At 31.5% G+C, this 27260-nt stretch overlaps 4 protein-coding genes across 4 annotated transcripts; 2 read left to right on the top strand and 2 right to left on the bottom strand.

Moving 5' to 3' along the window:
• The first annotated feature begins 7036 nt into the window (after positions 1-7036).
• Positions 7037-9599, top strand: LOC130965564 (NAC domain-containing protein 7-like). Its single transcript, XM_057890332.1, has 4 exons — positions 7037-7505; positions 8939-9121; positions 9217-9492; positions 9577-9599. The coding sequence occupies exons 2-4, from the start codon at positions 8953-8955 to the stop codon at positions 9597-9599; spliced, it is 468 nt and encodes a 155-aa protein (XP_057746315.1). The 5' UTR covers positions 7037-7505; positions 8939-8952.
• A 4-nt stretch (positions 9600-9603) lies between these two features.
• Positions 9604-10505, top strand: LOC130970360 (NAC domain-containing protein 7-like). The gene has a single exon (XM_057896427.1). It carries the CDS (start codon positions 9625-9627, stop codon positions 10165-10167), a length of 543 nt encoding a protein of 180 aa, XP_057752410.1. The 5' UTR covers positions 9604-9624; the 3' UTR covers positions 10168-10505.
• Positions 10506-15887: 5382 nt separating this feature from the next.
• LOC130965565 (uncharacterized) lies at positions 15888-16472 on the bottom strand. Its single transcript, XM_057890333.1, has 2 exons — positions 16004-16472; positions 15888-15922 (listed from the first exon to the last, which is right to left on the bottom strand). The coding sequence occupies exons 1-2, from the start codon at positions 16470-16472 to the stop codon at positions 15888-15890; spliced, it is 504 nt and encodes a 167-aa protein (XP_057746316.1).
• Positions 16473-17412: 940 nt separating this feature from the next.
• On the bottom strand, positions 17413-18612 carry LOC130965567 (uncharacterized). Its single transcript, XM_057890335.1, has one exon. The coding sequence runs from the start codon at positions 18610-18612 to the stop codon at positions 17413-17415; it is 1200 nt and encodes a 399-aa protein (XP_057746318.1).
• Positions 18613-27260: the final 8648 nt, after the last annotated feature.

Consider the following 27260-nt stretch of genomic DNA (forward strand, 5'->3'; position numbering starts at 1 on the left):
CTAATCTCACACTATTAAAATTATTATTAATGACTATTTAATGATTACAAATCACAAAAGTAGTACTGCCCCTAACATTGCTCAATATTTATTGCAAAACTTGATGCCAATTTTGAGATTTTGTTGGTATCTTTGAAAAATGGTGATACAGAATCTACAATAAAAAGAATAGAAAAGAAAATTGTGCAACCATGACTAGTTGGAATATAATTACAGCCTAGTAACTAAACTCTAAATCTCTAATTGCCAACTTTCTATTCATATATGTACACTTCTTTAACTAGCTATCCAACTAATTAACTAACCTATAATCTAACCTTCAACTCGATTACCTAGTGTTAATTAGTAGTGTAATTATGGTGAGTTTTTAGCCACTCGAATCGGATTTACCAATATCTCATACATGAACGAGATGTCTGATCTCTCTCTTCACATTAGATTTAAAAAATCAATAATTATAAGAAAAATGTGAAGTAACCAATATTTTCAACATTAATTGATTATCTAATTTCAAGTTAAAAGTTTTGACTGCTAGAATTTCCTAATTATAATACCGACCAAGCTAGAAAACGATACATGTTTGAATAAATTGGCGTGATCTGAAATTCTTATTTAAATTTTGTTGAGTACTTGCTTAATTCAGCGGTGGCTAATTTTGAATGGAGAATAAAGTAAAAGTGGATAGAATGTCCATTCATCCATTCATTAGTTTTCTGTACAAAAAATGATTACATACCACATTTTGACAACACACATGCCATACCTGTATTCATACTCACAATACAGCTAGAACATTATTCCATACTCATTGTAGGTGTTACATTATATATACTCTTTCGCTCAGATATCCCTATTTATGAAAATCTCAAATATTGAAGGGCAAGATTGTCTTTTGGGAAGGAATAAAAGGTGTATAGGAGAAGGAAGAGCAATAGAAAGAGAACTGGGGAAGGGAATGGAGTAAGAGAAGAACATCCATGATGGGAATGAGATATGGGGATATCAGCAGTGGGGCCCCTTTTGTATTATAGAATCCGCATCCCCATTGCTTTCATTGCCACATCACTCACCATTCATCATTCATCATTTATCAATCCCACTTTCTAAGGTCAACTCATCTTTCAACCTTTTCGCATTATTTATCTCCATTAAATTTATATATATAATTTAGTTTCATAAGTGTTAAAAAATTATTAAAATATATTATTTTTTGTTATTAATTAATCATTATTATTTAAAAATTTATTGTTAGATTATTAAACTAAATAAATTGAGTTAATAGTTAAATAATGACCAAAAAAATAATCAATTTTTATGATCTTTTAATATTTTTTATTTAATGTAGTTCATTTTTAAATGCTTTTATTAAATAAAAAATATTTTATTTTTTATTAATTAAATAAATTTTAACTTTTTATTCATTATTTTTTATATTAATTACTCGAATTTAAAATTTACAATAAATTTAAAATTTAAAATTTAAGATATAGGGTTTAAAATGAATAATGCTACACATTTAAATTTTTTTATGAACCAAATCCAATCAAGTTAAACAATAAAACTTGGAGTAATATTACCTATAATTAATTTTTGTTGATGTTAAACCAATTTAATTAAACTTAGTTAACAAAAATACTTGAACATATAATATTATTTATTTAGAATTTAAATTTTAAAATTTAAAATTTACACTTTACAATTTAAAAAATATTATACATTTTATTTTCTCTAAAATGTATTAGTATTTGTCTTTATTTTTTATATAAGTTTAAATAATTTTACAAAATTATTCTATCACATCATTTTCTAATACCATTTATAGGATATTTATAAAAAAAATTCATTATTTTTATTAACATAGTAATATATAATTAAATGTATATAATATAAAATTAATTGACATTCTAATTTAACGAGATAACTTATCTCAAATTAGCCACAAATAAATAAAATCGTCCAAAAATTATACAAAATTTGACCACAAAAATATAAGACGTTGCAATCGATTAACACGATCATATAAATTTATCACTATTTTTTGTTCGTAAATATCTTTCTGTTGCTAATGACCGTGTTTCTGGTAGTGGATGAGGGAATAACTACACTATAGAAGTATCTTGAATGTTGTGACCTCGTGCATTGTGATGGGTCATGGTGAGTTACATCAGTATAGTATGTGTATATATTACGGATGTACTCATAATGTGATTCACCAGTGACCATAACACAGTGTTCGAGATACATCCATGGTGTGGTTACACTCTCAACATCCGAGATGTATCTCAGAATACATTTTCGCAATTATCTCACGTTTATTCATTTTCATAAATGTTATATTTATTTGATTTAAATAAAAAATCGGATAAATAACTAGTGGATTAATCAAGAAAACATGAAAATAAATATCAATGGTGAATTATAAAAATATGTTCAAAGAATAAGGAAAGTCTAGGGAGCCAGCAATTTTATTGAATTTTGGCTAGCATATAATCAGTAGAGAAAGGTAAGTCATTGGATAAAATTTCACACCAATCTCATACTATCAAATCATCATTGATAACTAATTGATGGCTAACAATCACAAAAGTTATTGTCCCCATTGCTCCAAAGAATATACATGTAGCGAGATTCACATATTATATTATATAGAATAATGTAGCTGCAAATAATATCCGATTCATACTTCGAAAAGTACCCCGTTATATAGCCCAGCCTACTTTTCTCCACAAAATTGAAGCCTCTTCTACAAACCATATTTCGCAAGTATCATTGCATCATTGCATGTCTAGTACTTTAAATTTGACACATTTATATTGTCCTACAACTAACTATTTTCTTGCCACAAAGAAAACGCAAGAATAATTTGGTTATTAAAGGAGGAAAAAATGGAAAACACTTGCCTTAACAATTAGGTTGTGAGTAATAAGCTTGTAATTATAATTATTAGGAGCTGCCCGTGCCCAACTCCGACAATATATTGCACGTGTTGTTGAAAAACAAAAAAAGAGAAAAAAAAATAGAGCAAGGTGTGTGGAAGGTGGAAGGAGGATGATAAATAACCTAATTTCCAAACAAGTAGGAGAAGACGGACCACACTAAGGGCCCACCAAGATGAGTGGGCTCCCACAAAACTGAGCCCAACTTGCAATTCTAATGATGTTGGGTAGCCCACGCCGGACAGCGAGCCGCTACATACACTTCTCAGCAATTGGGTCCCACATTAGCAGTGTCTTAGTGGCTACTGGCTTACTGCAGTTTCATTCTAGCCGGCTAGCTTCAAAAGCTTAGCCTGTCAGTAAATGGCTTCTGAACTGGGCCCAGCTATATTCTATTAAATTTTGTAAAGGGTATATATTTCGAGCTCATTTACACTGTCTGTATTATAATTATTTGGTACTAATAAAAAGTATGAAAATATCTAATCCCTAAAAACTTTTAGAAAGTTACTAAAAGTTTAGGAGTTAGGAGCTTAATAATACAAGTTTGGTACTACAATCATTAAAATACTTTTTGTTTTTCATTTATAGGGGTAAAAGTTACGGCATTTGTATATATAACGGGAACGGGAGAGGAATTAGGTAATGCAGACTACTTTTTTAAATTATAATATAAAGTATTTTATCATTTTAACAAATTTCATATTATTATATATTTATACATATATTACAACAACAACAAAGCCTTATCCCACTAAATGGGGTCGGCTACATAAATCAAACGACGCCATTGTACTCTGTCATGTATCATGTTTATAGAGAGACCGTTTACATATAGATCTCGTTTGACCACTTCATAGATAGTCTTCTTAGGTCTTCCTCTGCCTTTCGCCCTTTGACCATCTTCCATCTCATCCACCCTCCTGACTGGATGTTCTATTGGTCTTCTTCTCACATGTCCAAACCACCTGAGACGTGATTCAACCATCTTTTCCACAATGGGTGCTACTCCAACTCTCTCCCTTATATCTTCATTCCTTATTTTATCCAATCGCGTATGACCACTCATCCATCTCAACATCTTCATCTCTGCCACACTCAGCTTATGTTCGTGCTCCCCTTTAGCCGCCCAACACTCCGTACCATACAACATAGCCGGTCTTATAGCGGTGCGATAGAATTTACCTTTAAGTTTTAGAGGCACTTTTTTGTCGCATATAAAACCAGATGTACTCCGCCATTTTGACCAACCTGCTTGGATCCTATGATTTATATCATGTTCAATCTCTCCATTATCCTGTATGATGCACCCAAGATACTTAAAACTTTTAACTTTTCGTAGGATGTTTTCTCCAATCTTCACCTCTATATTGGGGTTTTCCCTTCTCAGACTGAACTTACATTCCATATATTCCGTCTTGCTACGGCTTATGCGCAGATCATACACTTCTAATAAATAAAAAAATAAATTTAGAGACATTTGTCAACGAGCTATAGCTCAAATGACATAATTTTCTCATATTCACCTAAAAGTTGCGAGTTTGAATCTCCTAACTTTAGAAAAAAATTAATAGAGACGTTTAATTCGTCAATAGTTATGAATTAAACTTCGCATTAAACTATTATAAATTCTGGTTGTGTTGGTAAAAAAAAAAGAGCAATGCAAAAAACCAGTGTCTAAATAAATTAAAGAGCAGTGCATTTTTAATTTTTTTAATAATATATAAGATATTGATGAATTAGAGTACATGTGAAGTGTGAAGTGTGAAGTGTGAAAACAGGACGGAATAAATTTTGTGGTGTTGGGACGGAGCCTGAGTTCCGTAATGAGTTCACCGCACTCTGTGACAGCGAGACGTGCAAATATATATATGCCTTCAATTATGACTCTCTACAGCATTGTTCATGCTGCACAACAAAATTATGTTAATAATACAAATTTGTTAAAGATATAAATCATGCCATAAATAAACAACTACAGTATCTTGGGATTGGATAAATATATAGACTAATTAAGTTTTTAAAATTTTTTTTTATCTAAATAAAGGTGAACAAGTGGTTAATAACAATGTATATTTGTAATCTTCTCCAAAGCTTCTCAATTGTAACCCTATTTAATGTTATAGTTTATTTTCCCGTAAAGAGTGATTAAGAATGATTTCATTTCTAACTAATTATGATCGGTTATATACCTAGAGCTTAGGTGGAGATCATGACTATACACCTTTTTTTATATATAATTAAGTGACTGTTAAATATATCTTTGAATATTTTTTAAAATAATTATCATTGACCGTCAATAATATTATAGGCTTTTTATGATAATTAATAATTATCAAAATATATTTAAACGTTTTTTGCTAAAATATTCTTTTACATTGATTTTTTTTTAAAACTTCACGTATGTTACACGTATATAACCAGTTTTAAATTCAGATAAAAGAGGAAGATTGTGTAAAGTTTTTGACAATCAACATAAAAACATACTTGAATCTCTATGACATTGATTATTTTTTTAATGTTTATTCCGTCAACTATTTAATCATAGGCAACAAGTTAAAGTTTCAAATATATATATATAATATAAGTTTATTTATCTTGTTTCTTTTGTATCCCTCAAGACAAATGAAATAATTAACATTGAGGACATACATACGTACTTTTGCCTTGCACTTTTACTACCCTTTGATGATTATTAGAGCTACATTATTGTCATTAGTGCTGTATAGTGAACAAACAACTACTATAGAATTATAGGTGTCTAAATATATGTGGTCTAATTAGCTAGGTTGGTTAAGATGATCAGAATTTTTTACATTAACACACAGATACAAAGCCTGCAAGGATTGTATCATTAGCTTAATAATAAGCTGAACAACCATCACTTAGCTTATGAATCTCAGAGAATTAATTAGAAAGGGACAAGAATAAGAGAGAAGAAGGAGCTTATCAAGATTTGGCACATGTATGTCCAGTGTCCCAATAGAACATCTATAGTGTCACTTCATGATTGATGATCACAAAATTTGATTCATCAATTACAGTACTAGCTAGCAAGTAAGAAGGGGATAGATGGTGAAAAATGGTAGGGACTAAGAATTGGAATGGGGCCAAACAGGGGCCACCATGCCTCATACATAGCGTTAGCGTAGTAACTTTTCCTTTTTCTTTTAGGGCGTTGGCTGTTCCATTACGTCACCACCAACATACACACCCTTTTTAGACATTTCTTTACTCTCATTTTTAAGAATAGAAAAAAAATTCTACCAATAAATTAAATTGAGCAATGTTATGAATTTCGTGGGGCTAATATTTAGAAAAGATTTCATCTCGAAGGCAACACTTGAAAAAGAGTTTTACAATTAACTTTTGTAATGATAATATTTTTCTTAAGGTCTTGTAACATTGAGAACTAACCAATTAAAAAGGACAATTTGCATAGAGTTCAAATTAGCAAAAGGCCAAATGAAGTATCACAAAATAGAATCGTTGAAATATATACTGGCTCTTAAAAAGAATATTATGTTATGAGTATTGTGGGATTAACATCTAAAAAAGAGTTTTATATCAAGCTAAGGATAAAAAAAAATCTTATAAAATTTCAAACTCTTTCACTATATAAACTAGTTATTGTAGTAATAGTTCTCCTAAAATTTTATAGCTTATTATAAATAATTGCAATAGCAAATAGTATATTATATATTAACAAAAGAATTAATACAATAAATTTAGAAGTTCCAATAGATGATAATATTATATATATTACAAAGAGCAATGATATGTAACTAATAAAATTTATTGTTTTTAATTAATTAATATTTGACTAACAAAAATAATTTTAAATCGATATAAAAAATATAATCATATTATATATACATCATACTAAAATCCGTTATTAATATAAAATATATATTATAAAAAATTAATGTATATATAAATAATAAGCAAATTTTGATATATAAATAATATCCTTTAAAAAAAATTGTTAATTTTAGTAACTCCTGAAATCCCTTTAAGATTCTTCATGTGTCTGTCCTCTTAGTTAGTTCCTCTCACATTCAACCCTTTAACTTCCTCTCTCTCTCTCTCTGTCTCTCAAGCTTCTACACAAGACAGATATGGATTTAGCTTATTGAGTGAGAGAGAGGGAGAGCAAAATCTGGCATTGTCCTCTGTTGGTTTATGGTTAGGTGATGGTGGTAGAGGTGGCAGCTGAGAGATCCAACCATTTGGCTCTATCTGCCATCTTTAATCTCGGCGTTAGTTCTCTTCAAAACTTTTGCACCAATTCAGTGACATATTCTTATTCTTTGCCACATAACCAACACAACCAAACTGCATCCACTCATTAGGGTTTCTATTTTATTCCTCATCACACCTTGCTTTCTGTGCCTTCTTCACTTCTTGTGTTTTCTTTCTCCTCGGGATCTGAAACGCTTTCCATTCCCGGCCCGACGGACTTATTGTCTTTGCTACTATCTTTTCATCTCATTCTCAAACTCAAACTCAAACTCACCATTTCCGGAGCAAGATTATCGATTTCTGCCACGCAACCTAACACTTGTTTCTGTGAGCTCTCATACACTTTCTCTCATTTCATTACTTTTTTTAGTTTTTCTTTTTCACACATTCATCATATCTTGAGTTATAAATTAAATATACAGAGTCTCTAATATTTGTATGACATGTATTGTGGCACTAATTAAATAGAGCATGCTTATTTATGAATTTTGTTAACAACCAATGTTCTTAAAGTAATTATTAACATTTTCAATCACAGAAAGTAGCATATCTTTTGATATTTTGATTCTTTATTTTATTTCAAATATTTAATTTTAGTAACCTTGGCTTCGTAATTAGTACTCTCTTAAAATACTGACTAATTAATAATACCTTAAATCATTATTATGTGCAGTTTGTTCTATAAGATGGAGGTATTGAAACTTTTCTTTAGATTAATTTGGAGATGTTAAAAACAAGCAATACTTAAAAGTGATCAAAATTAATTAAAAAAACTAAAGGGCAGATTTGATTTCCATATTCATATTTTGAATGGTTGATGATCTCGGATGTTGTGTCTTATTAGGCTAAACATACTGTGACACATAATAAGAAGGTTCATGAACTTTATTCTTTAGAAGCATGGGTCACATAAATCAGTGGGAATCACAATGAGTGACACGCACTATATTCTGTGTATATATATGTTGATCTAGTAACATACTTAGTTAGTATTGTGTGTGTGCATGTCCATTATCACATGTGTGTTGACTATGTGAACATTTTCACACGCATAATCATATCATCATGGTCTTGCTTTTTTCTCCATCTACACTTTATAACGACAAACCATATTGGATATCAATTCTTGTTCTTCTTTTACAACATTTTTCACTTCCATGGTTCTTATATGTTATAGGCCACATGTGCACATTTTGATGAGACACTTTTTTATACAATATAATTTGTTATATTTCCGTCTTCCAATATCAGAAATTAGGTTAATTAAGCATTGTTGTTTGTGCTTATAATTGGATTAATTATGTCGTCATTATACTACTACATACTGTAGGAGGTGTAATTAATTTGGTATTGTTTTTCATTATTGTTGGCACTTGTTGATATAATCAAAAGTAAATATTAGATGGTGTAAGTTTATCGCTTAAAAGACGCTACTCTGTGAATATTTGGAAAATGTCCAAATTCGCCTTATTATGAAATAGTTAGGGATTGAAAAAGCAAGGAGGATAAAAGTAACTTGTAGAGAAATTATTATAAGGTGGAAACTCAATCGACTTCACGTGAAGTTAATACCTGAGAGCCGTTAAATGATTTGACTAATTTGACTAAATTTTCATCTAACGGCTCTCATGTATCAACTTCAAGTTGAAGTTAAGTGAGTTTTCACCTTATTATAAAGGTGTTCTTGCATTGTCACTAATAAATTGGGCAAGCCACAATGCATTAAGGGATGGAAGTATCTTACTATAAATTTTGTGCAGGAGTGAAAAATTGCATGGAGAATATGAATAGTTTTTGTCATGTTCCCCCGGGTTTTAGATTCCACCCCACGGATGAAGAACTTGTTGATTACTACCTTAGGAAGAAGGTTAGTTCAAGGAAGATTGAGCTTGATGTAATCAAAGATGTGGATCTATACAAAATTGAGCCATGGGACCTTCAAGGTATAATACACATGCATGCATATACTATATGTTGTATTGTGAGGATGGGAACATATATATTGTTAATTAATGAATAAGTTGTTCAAATTTTGAAGAGATATGCAGGATAGGAAGAGAAGAGGAGAATGAATGGTACTTCTTTAGCCACAAGGATAAGAAGTATCCAACAGGAACAAGAACAAATAGGGCAACAGCAGCTGGGTTTTGGAAAGCAACGGGAAGAGACAAAGCTATATATTCAAAGCATGATCTCATAGGGATGAGGAAGACATTAGTCTTTTATAAAGGAAGAGCTCCTAATGGACAAAAATCGGATTGGATTATGCACGAATATCGCCTTGAAACCGATGAAAATGCCGCACCACAGGCAAGTTTAACTCTATATTTTTTGGTCATACAAATATTTAATTTGCATACATACATATACACATGAATGCATGCATGCATGGATGCAGGAAGAAGGATGGGTGGTGTGTAGAGTATTCAAGAAGAGAGTAACAACGATGCGTAAAGTGATGATGAGAGAGCATGATGAGTCTCCTAATTCTTCTTGTTGGTACGATGAGCAAGAATTCATGATGATGGAATCACCAACAAAGCAACAATCCTCTATTCTTCTTCATCAATCCACCAATAATAACCATTCCAATTTGATGCAGCTACCACCATATCCTCTCATCAAGAAAGAGCTTCATCACCCATCATCATCATACCCCTTCCTTCAGCTTCCACTCTTAGAGTCTCATCAACAATCTGCTGCTGCACCTTCCTCCATTTCTGAACAACTCATCATGCCACCACCAATTGGAGGAGGAGAACAAGTCCCTAGTTTTCAGTCATTCTTCAATAATGAACAACAAGAAGTAGGAGTTCTTGATTGGAGAGTTCTTGACAAGTTTGTTGCTTCACAACTTAGTCAAGATGATAATCATGCATCCTCTAATAGTATTGTACAAGATCTCACACAGGAAATTGTTATGGTGCCTCACAATGATCCTGCATCAACATCAAACTCCCTCACCTGCCCAATTGATTTGTGGAAATAGCATCATGGATTCCACCATATTATAAATTCCTCATTTTGGGTACTTACTAATTACATTATTTTACATATATATTAGATACAATTAAATCTTCAACTGCAACTACTCTTTAAATTCATGTACATATATAAACCTGCTAATATATAATGGGATGGAGGGCATGCATGAATTTAACTATTAGCTTCATTCTGATGCCTCCACCATTTTTAATTATTAGGACAGTTAAATAGTTAGTAACAAGACATATATTCACCTTACTTAGTTTTAATTTGCGGGGTTTGAATTAAGTTGTATTGTTTGCTACGGATTATTATGATGGGCACTACTTAAATTTGTTTTTATCATTGTGCTAAGTCAAAACTACTCAAACAGCAACACCTGCTGTTTTTATTTGATTACTGTTGACCTGAGTTTGCATCGTATTTGTGTTTGTATGTTACAATTAAGAGAAATAAATTGTTCTATGTATTCTTTGTTTGTTGCAAATTAACTTTTTATAGTTGTAATAAAACTACTTCTTTTACAAATTTTTTTGTTGATAAGAAGAGATATATATCTTTTATATAAGATTTTTTTTAAATTTACGCAAATTTTATATATTTTTTTCATAGTAAAAGTTTTTTTTTTTTTGAGTCAACAAATATTAAATCAAAATTTTTTAGTTATCAAAATTTTGATATTATATTATAAAATTATTTTTTCTAAAAAATTAAATTAATAAAAAATACCTAAATAATTATATCTCTAATAATATTTAACATTTCATCCTATACAAGAGACTGACTAATCCAATTTATTTAACGCATATTCATTGTTAAAGATTTTCAATTCGTCCTTAAACTCTTATTATCTATCCACCAACCTAAACTATTGTCAAATTGAGTTACACCATATTAGTAAAACCTGTGTTTAATAATATATAACTTATTGTTTCTTCATTGAATATGGTTTGGCTTTCTTCGGAAGTGGTAGAATAATTAAAATATTATCTTTGGGCTAAGGATTATTATATATTAAATAAAAAGGCCAGGAGATGAAAATGTTAATTAACCTTGATTAATAATATTTGAATCCATAATTACTCTTGATCTTCACTATCATATATATAGCCGCATATTTGTCGCATGGTTCCTTTCCTTGGAAACAAAGATTAAAAAGTATAATGATGATTGATAGATGGTCCCTCAGCTCTCGAGCATCGAGACTCAAGATCTTATATGCTAATTAAGACAAAAGGTTAACGAGACCTTAATTATATAATATATATAAAAAGTATTATTTACACATAAAAAATAATCACTAAAATAATAAAATTAGTTTATTTATTTGTATATAATAGATACATATGTAATTTATTTTATTTTTAATATATATTTTATATTTTAATATTTTTTTACATTCGTAACTAATTTAGGTGATTAATTTTAATATATATTCAGTATGATTATTATATATATTCTCAAAAAGTTGGAATTGAAGAATCACATATCTAAACCGTAGAATGTTGCATTGTCCCCACATTAGGGACCTAAGATCCTTATCAATATGCCTTGTGTGCTAATATTTGATGATGAAGCAAAATAATAATAATAATAAACGACAGTGAATTATATTTTAGATAGATCAGACAAGATAATGAGAGGGAGCTCGGTACCACACTTATTCTTTGCTGCCAAGTCTCGCATGTGCCTTCAATTAAATCTTTGAGGTTTGATTTAGAAGGCAAGCAATATCGAAGATATTATATGTATAGCCTAAGCTTGAAATTGGTTTTTATATATTATATTATATAAGAAGTTAGCTTTATAGTTATTCCAATTGCCAATATATCATCGAAAAGAAATTATTAGAGTCATGATATTTAGGGTTTGAAGAAGTACAGAAAACATTGTTTTTTTTTTAATAATTTAAATAATAAGTTAAAAAAATAAATTTTAATTTTAAAAATTAAATTTTAAATTAATTAAATATATTCTTATTTTAAATAATTATTAAATTTAAAATACAGCTCGTTATTTACGTTATTCGTATCTCTTATTATTTACCTGCTCTTTAATATTTGTAAAAATCTTGAATTTTAACAAATAAAATTATTAAATGGCAATAATATCAGAGTAGAAATGTATGTGTATATATTATGCATGTAATTATTTGAAGAAATTAAGATATATATGGTAGTTGGTTCAGAAAACATGAAATCTTATTACTAGGCCTGGTAAATTAAGGCAACAATATATGAAAACAATGAATCAGGTGCGACAAAATTAGTTATCTCTAAAAACATATAAAGAAGAAGCTAAGACCACACATATGGTTTAGTAGTTATAGTATACTAAGAGTCATAAGTATAATACAGAAAAGATGACATAGAGATTTTCGGCATAGAAGACAACAGAAGCATTGAATGGAGATATATGGATAGCTCTAAAAATATGAATGACAATTGAACTATATAAGCTAGCTAGAGATGAGAGTAGTGTATATATATGTGCAAGAGAGAAGAAGCATTGCAGAGATAGAGATAGAGATAAGAGTTTATTGATTTAGTTTTTGAATTATATATATGGTATTAGTTGTTGTGAAGTGAAGTTACATGGTGTTCTTCTCTTTAAAGCACCAACACACTCATGAATCATGTTCCAGGTGGCTGCAACAACCTAAATAAAGAAAAGTAATAACCAGCCATAGAAATGGAGGAACCGCTGATCATTAAGTTGTGGATTCCAAGGTATCAAAAGTAGTAGTATAGTTCTAAGTCAGAGAGAGATTTTTTTATTTTTGACCGTATAAACTAAACTTGTTCGCGTGACAATTTCCTTCATGTTATTATTATTGCAATAATTAGGGTTTACAGAGTGTGAATTTATTTAATAAGTATATATATGTTATTGTTGTTTGTAATGGAAGCTAAGGAATATAAACATATATAATTATATTGACAGATTCACATTCATTCATTCACACCCAGAAGAGAGATTAAGCAGCTCCATGTGAGTGCTATTAATATATGTCCCACCATGCATGAAATTAAAGCAATCCTTATATTATTCCTCTGCGCCGCGTGCTATTCTATTCTCATGCTAATTAATTATTTTATTACTTTAATAAAAAATATTTATAGAAATTTTTTTTTATCACAAGTTAATTTTAATTTTTTCATGATCAAATTTATTAGTATCATAATTTTTTATGGTCCTTTTTTTGTATTTTACTTAGCCAAAAAATCTCTTGGATCATGAAAGGTAAAAGGTAAAAGAGCAAAGCTAAACTTCTGAGTAAATCGATGGAAATAAAGCGAGCACAAACCTAACTCTGAGGGCAAGAAAAATTGGAGGATCTTCCTCTTTGTAATATGCCACCTCTTTTTCTTTGACCACCAAGATTTCTACCGTAAACATGAATAAATTGAAAGCTTGTTTGAGTGAAGTCGACTTTGATGGCAGGTAATTCAGTTTTCTTGCAAATTTGTCCATGGTTACTGCATGCTCAAGTGATAACTCTTAAATAAATTAATTTTTATCATGTTTATAATGAATAATTCTTTTAGATTTAAAGAATTTTTAATAAAGCACTTGCTTTTTGTTTTATTTTATTCACTTTTATTATATTATTTTCTTCTTATTTTTAGGTATAAAAAAGCATTAAAAAAAAAACTGAAAATTAAAGGAGTAGCACATACTTACTCCCCATGATATTTTGGAAATGGATTCTCTCCAGTGGAAAAAAAACTGGATCGTGTCCAATGCTCAATCTTACCATTCATTGCTCTCTCTTTTATTTAATTGTGGTCCCACTTATAAAATTAAAAGTGAGATATCACACTTTATTATCCATCAAGAATCCCATCATTCTTTTAAGGTTAAATTACACAGTTAGTCCCTACACTTTCAGTGAAATTGCAAATTGGTCCCTACAGTTTAAAAGTTTGTAATTGGGTCCCTGAAGTAAATTAAAATTTGTAATTGGGTCCCCACTAACGTTTAGCGTGAATAGAGACGTTAAATGTTGTTATTTTACCAGAATGCCCTTATCTCATAACGTTCTTAAGAGTCAGAGTGAAAGAGAAGATGACGATCTCTCACAGCGTTCCTCCAGTATCTGTATCCCTTTGTTAGGGGTGAAGAAGGGTTTCTTCGAGCTGTGATGGAGTCAACCCAGTTGTCCGAAGGAAGCTCAACATCTAGGAGTATGAACAAGAGAAGATATCGATGCTTCTGTGGGGAAGAGATGGTGGTGCTCTCGTCGTCGTCAATGAACAGCCCAGGTAGGAGATTTGTTGCTTGTTGTAAATTACCAAAGTGTAATTTTTTTTTGAGTGGATTGATAGAGAGGAAGAGGTGATGGGAAAGGGGAGAAGGACTCACTGCTTTTGTGGAGATCTGCTAAAACTCCGAACCTCCAGTACTGTGATGAACCCAAATAGAAGATTTATATCCTGTCCCACTAGAAGATGCAAGTTTTTTGAATGGATTGATGAAGAAGACATGGCTGCGGCTCAATCTCAATGCACCCAACACAGATCTCAAACGGAGGGATGCTCAAAGCATGGTGGAGATTTTATAAGGTTGGATGAATCTATGAATGCTGCACTACTAAAGGCACAAGAAAGAAAGATAGATAGATTACATATAGAGATAGGACGCATGGAAGCAAGTCTAGGAAGATTGCGTTCTGATTTTACATTGCTACAACAACAAAATGGCAGAGTAGAGAGTGACATGAAGAAGCAGAAACAATTGCAGAAGATGATATTGAGTTGTGTGTTGGTTGTAATATTTGCAGTGTATTGGTTTAACTAAGTTTGATGAGATAGGAGAAAAAGTGTATCTGCAGTGTGTTGGTTGTAATATTTGCAGTGTATTGGTTTAACTAAGTTTGATGAGATAGGAGAAAAATTGTGCTTGCAGTGCATTTGAATAGTGTTTAGTGTTGAATGTAATCATCTATTTTTTATCAATGACAAGTGAATCTGAAAAATTATTTGCATTCATTTGGTCCCATAGCAGAAAGCTCTAGTAGACATAATATAGAGTAAAGTAGTTAACATTCATATTAATTAATAGTCAATGTGGTCCCTCCAAAACAGCTAGCCACATGCCCAATATAACAAAAGCAACAAAACAAAACAAAAGTGGTTCATAATCCACTGACAGTACATGGACATAGGATACAATAAAGTTCACAGTCACAGCCAAAAAAAAATACCACCAAGTCCTAATTACTTAAAAAAACTAATCTTCTGTGAGGTCTACGGTTTCAGTTGGTCCAGATTTTGCCTTCCTCACACCTATCTTAAGTCTCCCACTGCGCCTCACACTAAAATTTTTTGTCTTAGGCAGTGGTGGAGCTGTGGACCTTGTTGGAGCTGGTGCAGGTTGTGGTGGATCTGCTGGAAGAGGCACTGGTGGAGCTGTGAAAGTTGTTGGGTCTGGTGGAGGTAATGGTGGAGCTGGTGCAGTCACTGGTGGAGGCAGTGGTGGAGCTGGTGCAGTCACTGGTGGAGGTAGTGGTGGATCTAGTGCATTCACTAGTGGAGGCAGTGGTGGAGCCGGAGCAGTCACTGGTGGTGCAGAAGGAGTAGCATCTCTAGATTTTCCAGGCCTGGATCCTCCTCTACCACGTCCCCTTCCCCTTTCTCTTTGGCTAACACTAGCAGATCTAGTGGTGGAGGTTGCAACAGTAGCAGGAGCAGGGGCACTACCATGAGGAGCAGGGGCACTACCCTAAGGAGCAGCAGTTTCAGATCCAGGGTTATTTCCTGAAGAGAAGAACACACATGATTAGTGATAGAGTACAAGACTACCAAACTATGAGGAAGCCAAGAAATAAAGGCAGATACCTGTTATGTCTGGATTGGGACAATGTCTCCTATTGTGTCCATATTGGCCATAGTTGTTGCAGGTAACTGATGTTCCACTCCTTCTTAGTTTTGTTTGTGATCTATCCTCATCGTGCTCTCTAATTCTTACTCTCCTAGGTCTTCCAGGCTTGACTCTGAAGATTGGAGGTCTAATTGTCTCAAGTTCGACCTTTGGCCACATATTTTCACCATTAATTGGATTAAGTGTTGTCCCATAGCATGCCATATATGCTGCTGGTGTGTAATAGTTACTGCAGTAGTCCTCAGGGTTGTCTCCTTTCATGAATATTGCAGAACAAGCATGCATACAAGGCATGCCAGCCAACCCCCAGAACCTACAACTACATGAACCGGCCAGTAAATCCACCACAAACCTCTCTTGAATCATCCTATTTTTATGTGAAACCTCATACTTTAAATCCCCAGCCCACCTAGGTTGCCATTCCATGGACCTTCTACATATGATGTCTAACCTCTTTCTAGGCTTAGTATTTTTCCCATGAACTTATCTCCCTTTTTCTTCTTCTCAGCAAACCTCCCCATCCAATAACATCTAATCCATTCAAACATTGTCAAAATGGGCTTGTCACGAGCTTCCATAATTCGTCCATTAAAAGCCTCAGATATGTTGTTCATTAGCATATCACTCTTGGCATATGGAGTGAAGTGAGATTTAGTCCATACCTTAGGATCCAGGGCTGCCAACTTGTCATAACACTCTTTATTTACCTCTTTCAAACGATCCATCTTTCTATTCCACTCCTCCACATAAGTTGCCTTAGCAGTAGAAAGTATCAAGTCCCTTAAAACTGTTCCCCCACCAAAAGCCTTCTTACAGTTGGCATAGAGATGTCGGAGGCAAAACCGCTGCTCCACTCCCGGAAGCATTTCATGAAATACTTGAAGCAGCCCCTGCCAAGTGGTCAATGGTCAGCTGAAGTAAGATTAAAATTCACAGAAATTAATAAAACTAAGTTCATAGAAAACTACAATTAATATCTTGCCTTTTGCTGGTTTGACATAAAGACCCATTTCTTATTTGTCAACTCTCCAATGTCATGAAGTAGCAAGTCCAAGAACCAGGCCCATGAATCCTTAGTCTCTGCCTCTACTGCTGCAACTGCTAGGGGAAAATAATTATCATTGGGATCTCTACCCACAGCAACCAACAATTGTTGTCCATGATCACCCTTCAGATGGCAACCATCAAGTCCAATAATAGGCCTACAAGCAGCCAGGAATCCTTTCTTCACAGCATCAAGACACATGTACATTCGTACAAACCTTGGTAGGATTGTTGGAGAGGGTCTATCCAACTTCAGCTTCAATGTCGATCCTGGGTTTGCTCTTAAGACCTCTGCACAATAGTCTCTGATCATCCCATATTGCTACACTGCCTTCCCATGCACCACTTCCCTTGCCTTTCTTCTTGCCCAGTAAGCTTTCCACACAGATATATTTGCCATGTATTTTTCTTGAATAGTTTGAATTACAGTCCCCAGCTTCATATCTTCTCCTCTACTTATGTTATTAGTAATTTTTTTAGCAATCCAATTGCTGGACGCAAGACGGCCACTGTAGTTCCTCCCACAAGTGTGCTTACTGTTCAATGTCTTCAGCCTAACACATCCAGATTTTTCTACTTTACTTGCAAATGCCATCCATGGACACTCTCCGCCTAAACCCTTGCATTTGACTCTGCATCTAACCTGATCGTTCTTGACATATCTAATGTCCCGTCCATTCAACAATGCATGTTCCTTGATAGCCTCCTTAAACTCAGCAATAGATTTAAACTCAGTCCCCAGCCGAAACTCATAATCAACACTCATGTCAGCTTCATTATATCTAGGATACCTCTTTCTTCTTACGGGCTCATCAGAATCTCCATCATAGCTGTCCAATGACTCTGTATCATAACCCGAAGAAATATCACCAACATCAATTTCTGCTCCATCTTCAGTCACCCCTCCTGTGTTATTTTCAACACCAACTCCCACATCAACATTATTAGCATCTGTTCCTAATGAGCCACTGTTACCTCCGAAGGCATTTGGATGCTGACCTTGTTGGTTTTCTTTTTCAACATTAAAGCCAAAATGATCCTCATGATCACCATCGTCCGCACTGTCATCAAATCTGTTATCTTCGCTTGAAGACTCTGATTGACTTACCACTTCTACTTCAACTAAATCATTAGCACTGTACTCACCATCAGAGGGTATATAGTCTTCATCAGTTGAGGTTATCTCAACCCCATTTCCTTGTCTACATCCGCTAACTGCATACACATGGCAGTGTTTAATCTCTTGTTCCACTACATACTTACCCATTCTCATTGCATCTCCATCAGACTTCAACTCCCTAAGACCATCCTTCAATGCAACTCCAGGTTCGTTCCACCAGATTTTAGCATTGCCTGTGTATCCAACTTCTTTCAGCGCTGCAATAATTTCTTGTAACGACCACTCATCTAACTCAAACTGCAACCCTTCCACTACCATCCCACCAAGGTATTCTTTTCCTCCTTTCCTGCTAACCATCTGACCACCATGGTAGAGATCGAGAGTAAACATAGAATCTCCCATCACTACCAACAAAAATAAAAAAATAGATTCATCAGAGAAATCCTAACTACATTAGATACTCTAGCATCCACTGAAAAAAAAAAATAACCAAATCAAACCATAACATTCAACTCACACCTGTGAAGGGACTGGGGGTTATGAACCCTTACCTGATTTAGTGTTGCTCTCTTGCACACTTCACTCTTCAGCTGCCAACAATGTCAACCATAAAGCAACTCCACACAGTCCGAACCACACACTCGACGATCAACTCCAACAATGGAAGGGAAGCCTGAGCAGAGAGAAATTCTACTGGAGATGAAGCGTAACGATAATGAAGGGTCTCAGTGGGGTTTTTGGTCATTACAAAAATTTGGAAGTAAGAAATAACGAGTATTTTCTCAGTCAAGCTTCTACATGTGCAACTCACATGCTCAAGGGCGAATATGCTGTAGAATATTCCGTTAAATCAAACGGAATTTGAACGGTAGGGACCTAATTACAAATTTTAATTTACTTCAGGGACCCAATTACAAACTTTTAAACTGTAGGGACCAATTTGTAATTTCACTGAAAGTGTAGGGACTAACTGTGTAATTTAACCTTCTTTTAATCAAGCTAGCTTTGAAATACTTTTTTATTAAAAGTTAGAAGAATGACAACTAAGCGAGGAATAGAGTTTTATAACCAATTAATATGTTGAACATTTGAATATAAGAAAGCCACATAAAGGGAAAAAAAAGAAAGAAAGAAAAAGAGGGAGGAAGAGAGGCAGAAAGAGAAACCAAAAAAACACACAACATTCCTATATATTTGATGGTTAATTCATAATTTCTTAGGTAATGAGAGTATTGCAATCGCAACTTAGAGTCAAATTTTTTACAACTACAATTATTTACTTTTTTTCTCATTTTTAATTAATTTCAATCTTCATTTTATTTTATTTCATTATGAATTAAATTTATTGGGTAGGACATTGATGTAGCCCATTATATATGTGAATTGATATGTTTTAAATTGATTTTATTCAATGATTTATATATGTTATGAATCACGTGTATAATCGAAATTAATACTTTTAGATACCTGATCACCATTTAAATGATGTGTTGATTTACAATGCACTTGAAAAAGAAATTGTAAATAAAACCACTAATTGTAAACACTATAAATTAAACGAAAATTAGAGATAGACAAACATAATTTACTTAATTATTATAAAGTTTCATAAAAATATAATCCTTTACTCACATGAGTTATAGCTAAGAGATTAGTATATATATATATATATATATATATATATATATATATATATATGAGAGAGAGAAAGAGAGAATTTTTTGATTTCCTAAAAACTACATTAAAAAACTTGACCAATTTAAATTCATATCAAATACATTGAGTAGCACTAAATTAAACACACTCAATTCCATAATGTGGTAGAATCAAATGTCCTAACAACTATAATTTATTGCATACAAATATTTTTTTATTACCCATTTTTTTACTATTTATATTTGAGCACCGTTGGACAACAGTTTTCCAACTTTTGGACAGCAAACAACCAACATTAATAATTTTATACCTCAAATAAAATAAAGCCTAAATACATATAAAGAGCGTGTACTCACGCTCCTTTACCACTTGTTCTTCTTCTTCTCCAAAATTTTACATAGTCTCTCCTCTACATTTTTGCGCGTCATCTTTATTGCTCTCAGCGCTGCAACACGCTCAACACGAATCAGCATTTTTGAGCTCGCTGTTCATCCTAAGTAACGTCTCCAATAGCAGCAGCGTTACTCTCTGCAACACCATCTCTCAGCTCTCTATCCATTCTCCTTCGTTTCTAGTAATGCGTGAAGGTTAATGAGTTTTGATTTTTGTTCATTTATTGCTTTCTTCAACTCTTACCTTCTTGCTGTCCATCATTCTGTATGCATTCAAAACATGCAACGAAAAATTCATAATGGCACCCAATTTCCTATCTATTCATGAAAAATCTTTAAGTACTCTATAATAAAATTTCTTTTGATTTTGATTTTGATTCATCATATTTTGTTTATGAAACTTAGGTACTTTAAATTTATAAATCTATGAAAAAAATTCATTAAGTTATTATCTCAGTTGTTAGTAGAGATTTGTTGTGGTAGAGCTTTGAAAATTGAAGCCGAAGTTTAACATGATAAGACGCAGCAACATCATTTTCATGAGTAGATTGTCCACCACCTATTTGACAAATTACCGCAATGAAATGAGCAAATGCAAAAGAACCTATCCCTCCAACAATCCTTAACTCTTCTCTTCTTCTACCTTTATTATTACTTTTCTGGGGTGATACTTTTTCTTTAGCCTGAACACTAAAGCTTCCAGAATATGTTGGAGTGTTAAAGGTTAAACACATGACATTGAATGCAGATGAATCATAATAGTAATATTACTGAAACTTTTAATTTATAAATCTTTAAAAAAATTCATTAAGTTATTATCTCAGTTGTTAGTACAGCTTTGTTGTGGTAGAGCTTTGATAATGACTACTGCACAATTGATTACTAGGTTTTTTATATGTGTTTGTGTTAATAATATGTTTCTTAATAATATGCAATGATTATTTGAAATGGAAAAAGATCCAGATATTAAAATGCCGCGAAAAAGTACAAATACAAAGAAATCTGAAACAGGAACTAGAAGAAAAATGTAGCAGAAAATTCTTGAAGAACTAGAATCTCAGGTATGCACCCATTTAAAAAGAAATTTTGCACAGTTTGCACCCAGTTTAATAAGATTTTGCACGTATGACTTAGCATAGTTTGTACCCAATTTAATAAGATTTATTATTATTGTTATTTCTTATTATTTTCCAAACAAACCATGGTTAAAGTTGGGTGAAGATTTTTTACTTTATGTTTACAGAAATTGATAGAATGTCGTTGTTTTTCCGTTTCGATTTTTACAACAATAAATTCTCATACAAAAGAGCAAAAACTTGAAGTTGATAAAATGGGGTTCTCATCCATGAAGGCTATTTAAGATTGGAAAATTGAAAGGCGATTATTTCTCGCACTTGCTAAAACATATAACACAACAACAAGCAAACTGGAATTAGTGGTGGGGGATATCAATGTGACAACAGACAAAATTGGGTTAACTCTAGGATTACCTTCAATTGGTAAAAAAATTTCAGAAGAAGAAGATTGGACTTCAGAGCAAAAAAAATTAGTTGCCCCGTTCAAGTCTGTGACAAGTCCATGGTTACAATAAGTATTACGTTCAAGAGAATGTAATATTTCAACATCCAAAGAGAGAGATTACTTTAGGAGAGCATTTACAATGTTCATTATTAGCTCATTTTTGGCACCAACAAGTAACGCTGTCACATTCCCAAAGCACTTACGTGCCATTGTGGATGTAGAGAATATCACAAGATACAATTGGGCAAGATTTATACATAATGAACTTATGAAAGGGGTTCAAAAATTCAAAAAAAATACATTAAGTATTGATGGTTGTCTTTATGTTTTGATGGTAATTAGTCTAATGTACGTATCCTTTTTTTCTTTTTTGATTTCTTTTTTATGATAATCATTACATTTATTATTTTACTTGTAGATTATCTATTACCACAAAGACACATTCGGAGATAAAGAAAATTATATGGGGCCTCCACCACCATGAATTGTTTATTGGGATAAAGAAAAACTCAAAAGAAGTTGACACAGGAGTCATCAAAGCAAAGGCCAACAGTTTGTTTTATTTATTTTATCTTGTTAATTTAATATAATTTTTTTTTAAATTGATGATTGCTTATAATATCCAGAATTCTTTCAATTAATGCACATTTCTAAGTTGAATTCTTTTTACTTCTAGTTATCAGCTACGTTTTGTTTATCCAAGAGAAAATATATCAACTGGTACTTATTTTAATTTATTTAGAAAAAAATCTTGGAAGATGAAAACTGCAGTTTGTCCAATTGGGTAAGTTAGCAAACTATAAATTTGATACTAGTTAATATAGTTATATATACACATTAATTATTATTACTGATAAATAGAATAACAGGAGCAGCAAGTTGCTGTATTGGAGTTTGAAAGCAGTGATGGATCATCATCATCATCAGTTGCCATTCTATGATGATGAGTAGTTTGCACACATAAAACTAATCAATTTTATTATTTCTTGTCCAAAATAATAATTGTCTCATGAATCATCAGCTAATTGAACTCTTTAATGTATTACCAAATAAAATTCTTTTTGGTTCGACATTATTTTGCTATCAATTGACATTTGAGAATTAGTATGAATGGATTGAGTTCAATAAGGACATGAATTCTCCCATTGATCTTCTCATTGAATCAGATTCAAATTCCTTATTAACATGGTAGTTAGCATCTTGAATCTGAAATAATTTAAAAGAAAAAACAAAGATATTAGATCACATGTATAAAATTCATATGTATAAATCACAAAAATCACAAACTATTGGATGAACCTGTTCGTTGAAAGAGAAACTTTGACTATTTTCAATATGTTTATTATCCTTTATATACAATAGAAAAAGCTATCATTCAAGTGTAAGTAATAACAGCATGGCTATAAAATACAACTGATTATCTTTTATATATACCTTAAAGAAGTAGTTTCTACCTCTAAAGTCTATTTAAATAATTGTAAAAAAATAGCATGGGTAACAAAAATAAAATAATATTTTGCCTCTTTTTCGGTTATCTCACTTTTCCTCTTCTTTGCCTCGGTCTTCTTTTTTATCATCTTGTCTTTTTCAGATCCTAGCTTATTTGTTAGACGACCCTTAGTGGACACATAAGGAGGGCTCTTAATATCTTGAATGCTTATTATACAGCCTCCTACAAAAATGGACAATGCATCTTTACCACCGTCTTCTAATGTAAGTAAATTATCTAACTCATTGGCATTAGATGATGAGTTAACAACATACTTTTGACACTCCGCCATAGCCATATTAAGATAACGATGTAAGATATCACTTGTTTCCTTTGTTTGGGAAGCAAATTGAGCAGCACTGTTCGAATGGGAGCATAAATCATCAAACTTCTCTGTTTTTGGATTCAACAAACTTGGATCATGGCTGCTCTTAATATCACTATGTCTTCGCTTCACAAGTTTGCTCCAACGGTCCAAAATGTATCTTCTGAAATAGACTCACAAACAATATTATTTAAATCACTTTGTAACTCTTCATATCTCTTGTGTCTTTTGAATTTTTCTGGAATCTTTTTCGTAACGTGCCAAATGCATAACCTATGACGTGTCTCTGGCATCACATTCTCAATTTCAACTCGTATTCTGAGACATTGGTCTGTTATAATGCCTTTAGGAGTCTTTCCATATATACATGTAAGCCATAACTATGCTGAGTAAAATGTGCAAAATCTGATTAAAATAAGTGCAAAATGTCTGATTCATGTGTGCAAAATTACAAAGATAGTCCCCTGTTTAATGTTCATACAATATTATAATGTTCTCTAACTGCTAACTAGTTTGTAAAGTTAGAATACAACTTTTTGTCAAAAAAAAATAGCATACCTTTTTGAATCCCATAACTACTCATCATGAGTCATAAGATCATAAGAAACATGTCATATTACTAAGTACTAAATATTAGTCTCTTTCCTTCTCTCTCTATATATCTCTCCAAATATTTGTTTGTTCATCTCTCTATTGATTGCACTTTTTTACTTTAGTTACTTTTAGGCTTTTATGAAACTAACTGTACAAAAGAGAATGTAAAACAGGACCTATAACAACAGACCGCATTTGAATGCATCACAAATCCAACTAAAACAAAATAACTACATAAAACACAACACTACCTATTAACTAGCTTAGCCTCACTTTTCTAACCCTTGGAAATTATGTAGCTCAAACTCCAAGAAAATCATAGAACATGTTTACTCTTATAGAACAAGTACAAATTTGATGCTTCTACTTCTACTTCAGGTTCTTAGCAGCTAAGGTTATATCAGTTTCATTGAGCATGCATCTCGTCTTATTATCTATTTTTCTTTCTTATTTATTTCTATACTTATTTCATATAAATTAATAAATTATTATTTTGTTAGGAGGCCAAACTAAGTGAAATATAAAAAGACAACAACAGCACATAACTTAAATTACACTGAAAAATCAAAACAACAAATAAGAAACACTAACATTTTTTATATTTTCTGTCTTAGTCATTTCATCAAACAGTTGGTTTGCGTTAATTGTGGATTGTTGCATTATGAAAATCAAAATTGAATAAGATATAATTTGGATTCTATACATTCAATTTAAACTCTATTATGAAAAACAAAAATAACATGCTTTGCGAGCTCAGAAATTCATAATCATAATCATCATTGTGTTCATTGATGCACTATGAAAATCATTACAAAAATCATGAAATTATAAGAGGAAGAAATTGCTTACTTCAATATTCTGTTCTTCTAACACTGATTCCATCATTGACATGGAGCGAGAGAGTAAAATTCTGAGTTGTTCTGCAGCTGAAAAGGAATGAGCGACAGAAAAAAAAATTTTATCCAAGAGTAAAAAGTGAAGTTTCAAGCTTTGTCAACGAAACTGCGATCGTAGAAGAGCGTGGCTAGTTCCTCAGAGAGGAGCGTGAGAGAAAGCCTTTTGTGATAGCGCGTGAGACAGTCCTAGTATAAAAACGTATTTGCTGGTTAGATCTTAATATATTTGCTGGTCCCTCAGAATTTCTGTTTATATTTTATTGCATTCTATAACACACAGTTAAATCAGCAATAAAACTAAATTCTGTTAATCTAAATAATAATTAAAAAAAATAATTTCAATATTTGACACTTTTTTTGTAAATATAATACTTTACTCATTATTTTTATTACTTAAAAGGACTAATACACTTTCTATTTGGTGTTGTACTCAAATTACGTCATCAAGTAACATTCATTCAATCTCATAAATAAGAGATAAAGAATAATCTGCATTGAGTCGAATAGAGGAGATTCACATCATATTTTTCATTTAGATCAGACCATTAATAATAGCTTCGAGATGATCATTAAAAATGACAATGTGACCAATAGCAGCTAAAGAGTAAAGAATCTGTTTGATTTGTTTGAGATATTTAGCAGCAGAGATAACCAAAATATTCAAGAATCTTATCCCTTTTCTCATACGCATATATTTGCATCCTATCATTCTAGTCTTGAAAGATGTATTCATAGAAGTCAAAAATCAGGTTATCAGTTGATTATCATGCGTTTTTTGTTTTTTGTAGCGTTTTGATTCGGTTTCAGCGAGCTTGCCAACATTATTATCATCAAATTTTAGTCGAATCTTGTCTTCTTTTAGATGATTATCAAGTTATTTACACAGCAATGATAAAAATAGTTAATTTTACTCATCTAATTTGTTTCTAATAGGTATTAATTTTTTGTGGTGTTATTTATAAAAAAAAATCATGACAGTCATAAAATTAGAATTTTTCTCTACTAATGCCATGAAATGTATCAAAAATTAAAGGTGATTTGAGAGAATAGTGAGTAAGAAAAGTTGAGAAGAAAGTGAAGCAAACTAAAACTGAATTGGATTAGTTACACCAAAGGTTGTGCTTAAGATATTTATAAATACACAATAATTAACAACCACAACTAATTAATGGCTATATAAGGAAAGGATTATAAGAAATAGAATAGGATTGAGTAACCAATTTTGTAATGTACATAGTGCTAAGTAATACCCAAATACTTGTTAGTGCTCACAGAAACTAAAAAACTAGTAACAAAACGTAGATATAATATTTAAATAAATCAAAACTTAAATATTTGCTTTTATTTTTTTTAATTGTTAAGGGATATCAACATTTTTAGTGAAAAATATAGAATTGGCTAGTATTGACTCAAATACAAAATAAATATAAGAAAAAAAATATTGATAGCTTAACATTTCTCATAAAGATCATATAAAATTGGTGCAATTATTCAAAGCATATATTACACACACTTTTCTAATTTAATTAACCCTATCCATCCAAATTTATAGGCACAAAAGGCTTAATGGGAAATTTGTTAGTAATACAATGAAAATCATTTTATTTTTTAATCATAAATACAATTAAATCCTTACACAGTTACACTAATCATTCTTTATTTTATAAGATAATATTCTCTATCTTTCATTTTTCTTACAAAAAGTGTAGAGATAAAAAAAAAACAAAATTGTATAAATTTCTTATTTTAGAGAATTGTTAGAGATATATATCACTACAACAAAAATTATTTTTGTTGAAAAATCTTTAGTAAAAATAACATCATTACTATTATATGTTTTATTTCATTTATATTTTTGTAGCAATTAGATAATTTTTTTGTTAGTACTATATATATTTTATAATAGTAATTCTATATTTTTTGCTGTTATTAAAAAAGTTTTTATTAGCAATTATATATATTTATCCCTAAAACATTTTAATTATTACAAAGCATAAGATGATTAAATTAATTATCGATAAATATATTAGTAATTATTTTATTGTTGTTAAAAATAAAATAAATAACTACTAAAAATAATTTTTTTAGTAATGTATAACAATTTATGTACTTTTCTTGTCAATTTAATTTTTTAAGAAAAATAATTTGATGATATATTATCAAAATATCTACAATGA

This window comes from Arachis stenosperma, chromosome 3, assembly GCF_014773155.1.
Source record: "Arachis stenosperma cultivar V10309 chromosome 3, arast.V10309.gnm1.PFL2, whole genome shotgun sequence".
NCBI lineage: Eukaryota > Viridiplantae > Streptophyta > Magnoliopsida > Fabales > Fabaceae > Arachis > Arachis stenosperma.

Excerpts from the sequence above, each read along its gene's own strand:
- LOC130965567 (XM_057890335.1), bottom strand. The coding sequence starts at position 18,612 with ATGGGAGATTCTATGTTTACTCTCGATCTCTACCATGGTGGTCAGATG.
- LOC130970360 (XM_057896427.1), top strand. The coding sequence starts at position 9,625 with ATGCGTAAAGTGATGATGAGAGAGCATGATGAGTCTCCTAATTCTTCT.
- LOC130965565 (XM_057890333.1), bottom strand. The coding sequence starts at position 16,472 with ATGGAATGGCAACCTAGGTGGGCTGGGGATTTAAAGTATGAGGTTTCA. Across the intron at positions 15,923-16,003 it reads TCCCAATCCAGACATAACAG|GAAATAACCCTGGATCTGAA; the intron begins GTATCTGCCTTT and ends TCTTCTCTTCAG.
- LOC130965564 (XM_057890332.1), top strand. The coding sequence starts at position 8,953 with ATGGAGAATATGAATAGTTTTTGTCATGTTCCCCCGGGTTTTAGATTC. Across the intron at positions 9,122-9,216 it reads TGAGCCATGGGACCTTCAAG|AGATATGCAGGATAGGAAGA; the intron begins GTATAATACACA and ends CAAATTTTGAAG. Across the intron at positions 9,493-9,576 it reads AAATGCCGCACCACAGGCAA|GAAGAAGGATGGGTGGTGTG; the intron begins GTTTAACTCTAT and ends GCATGGATGCAG.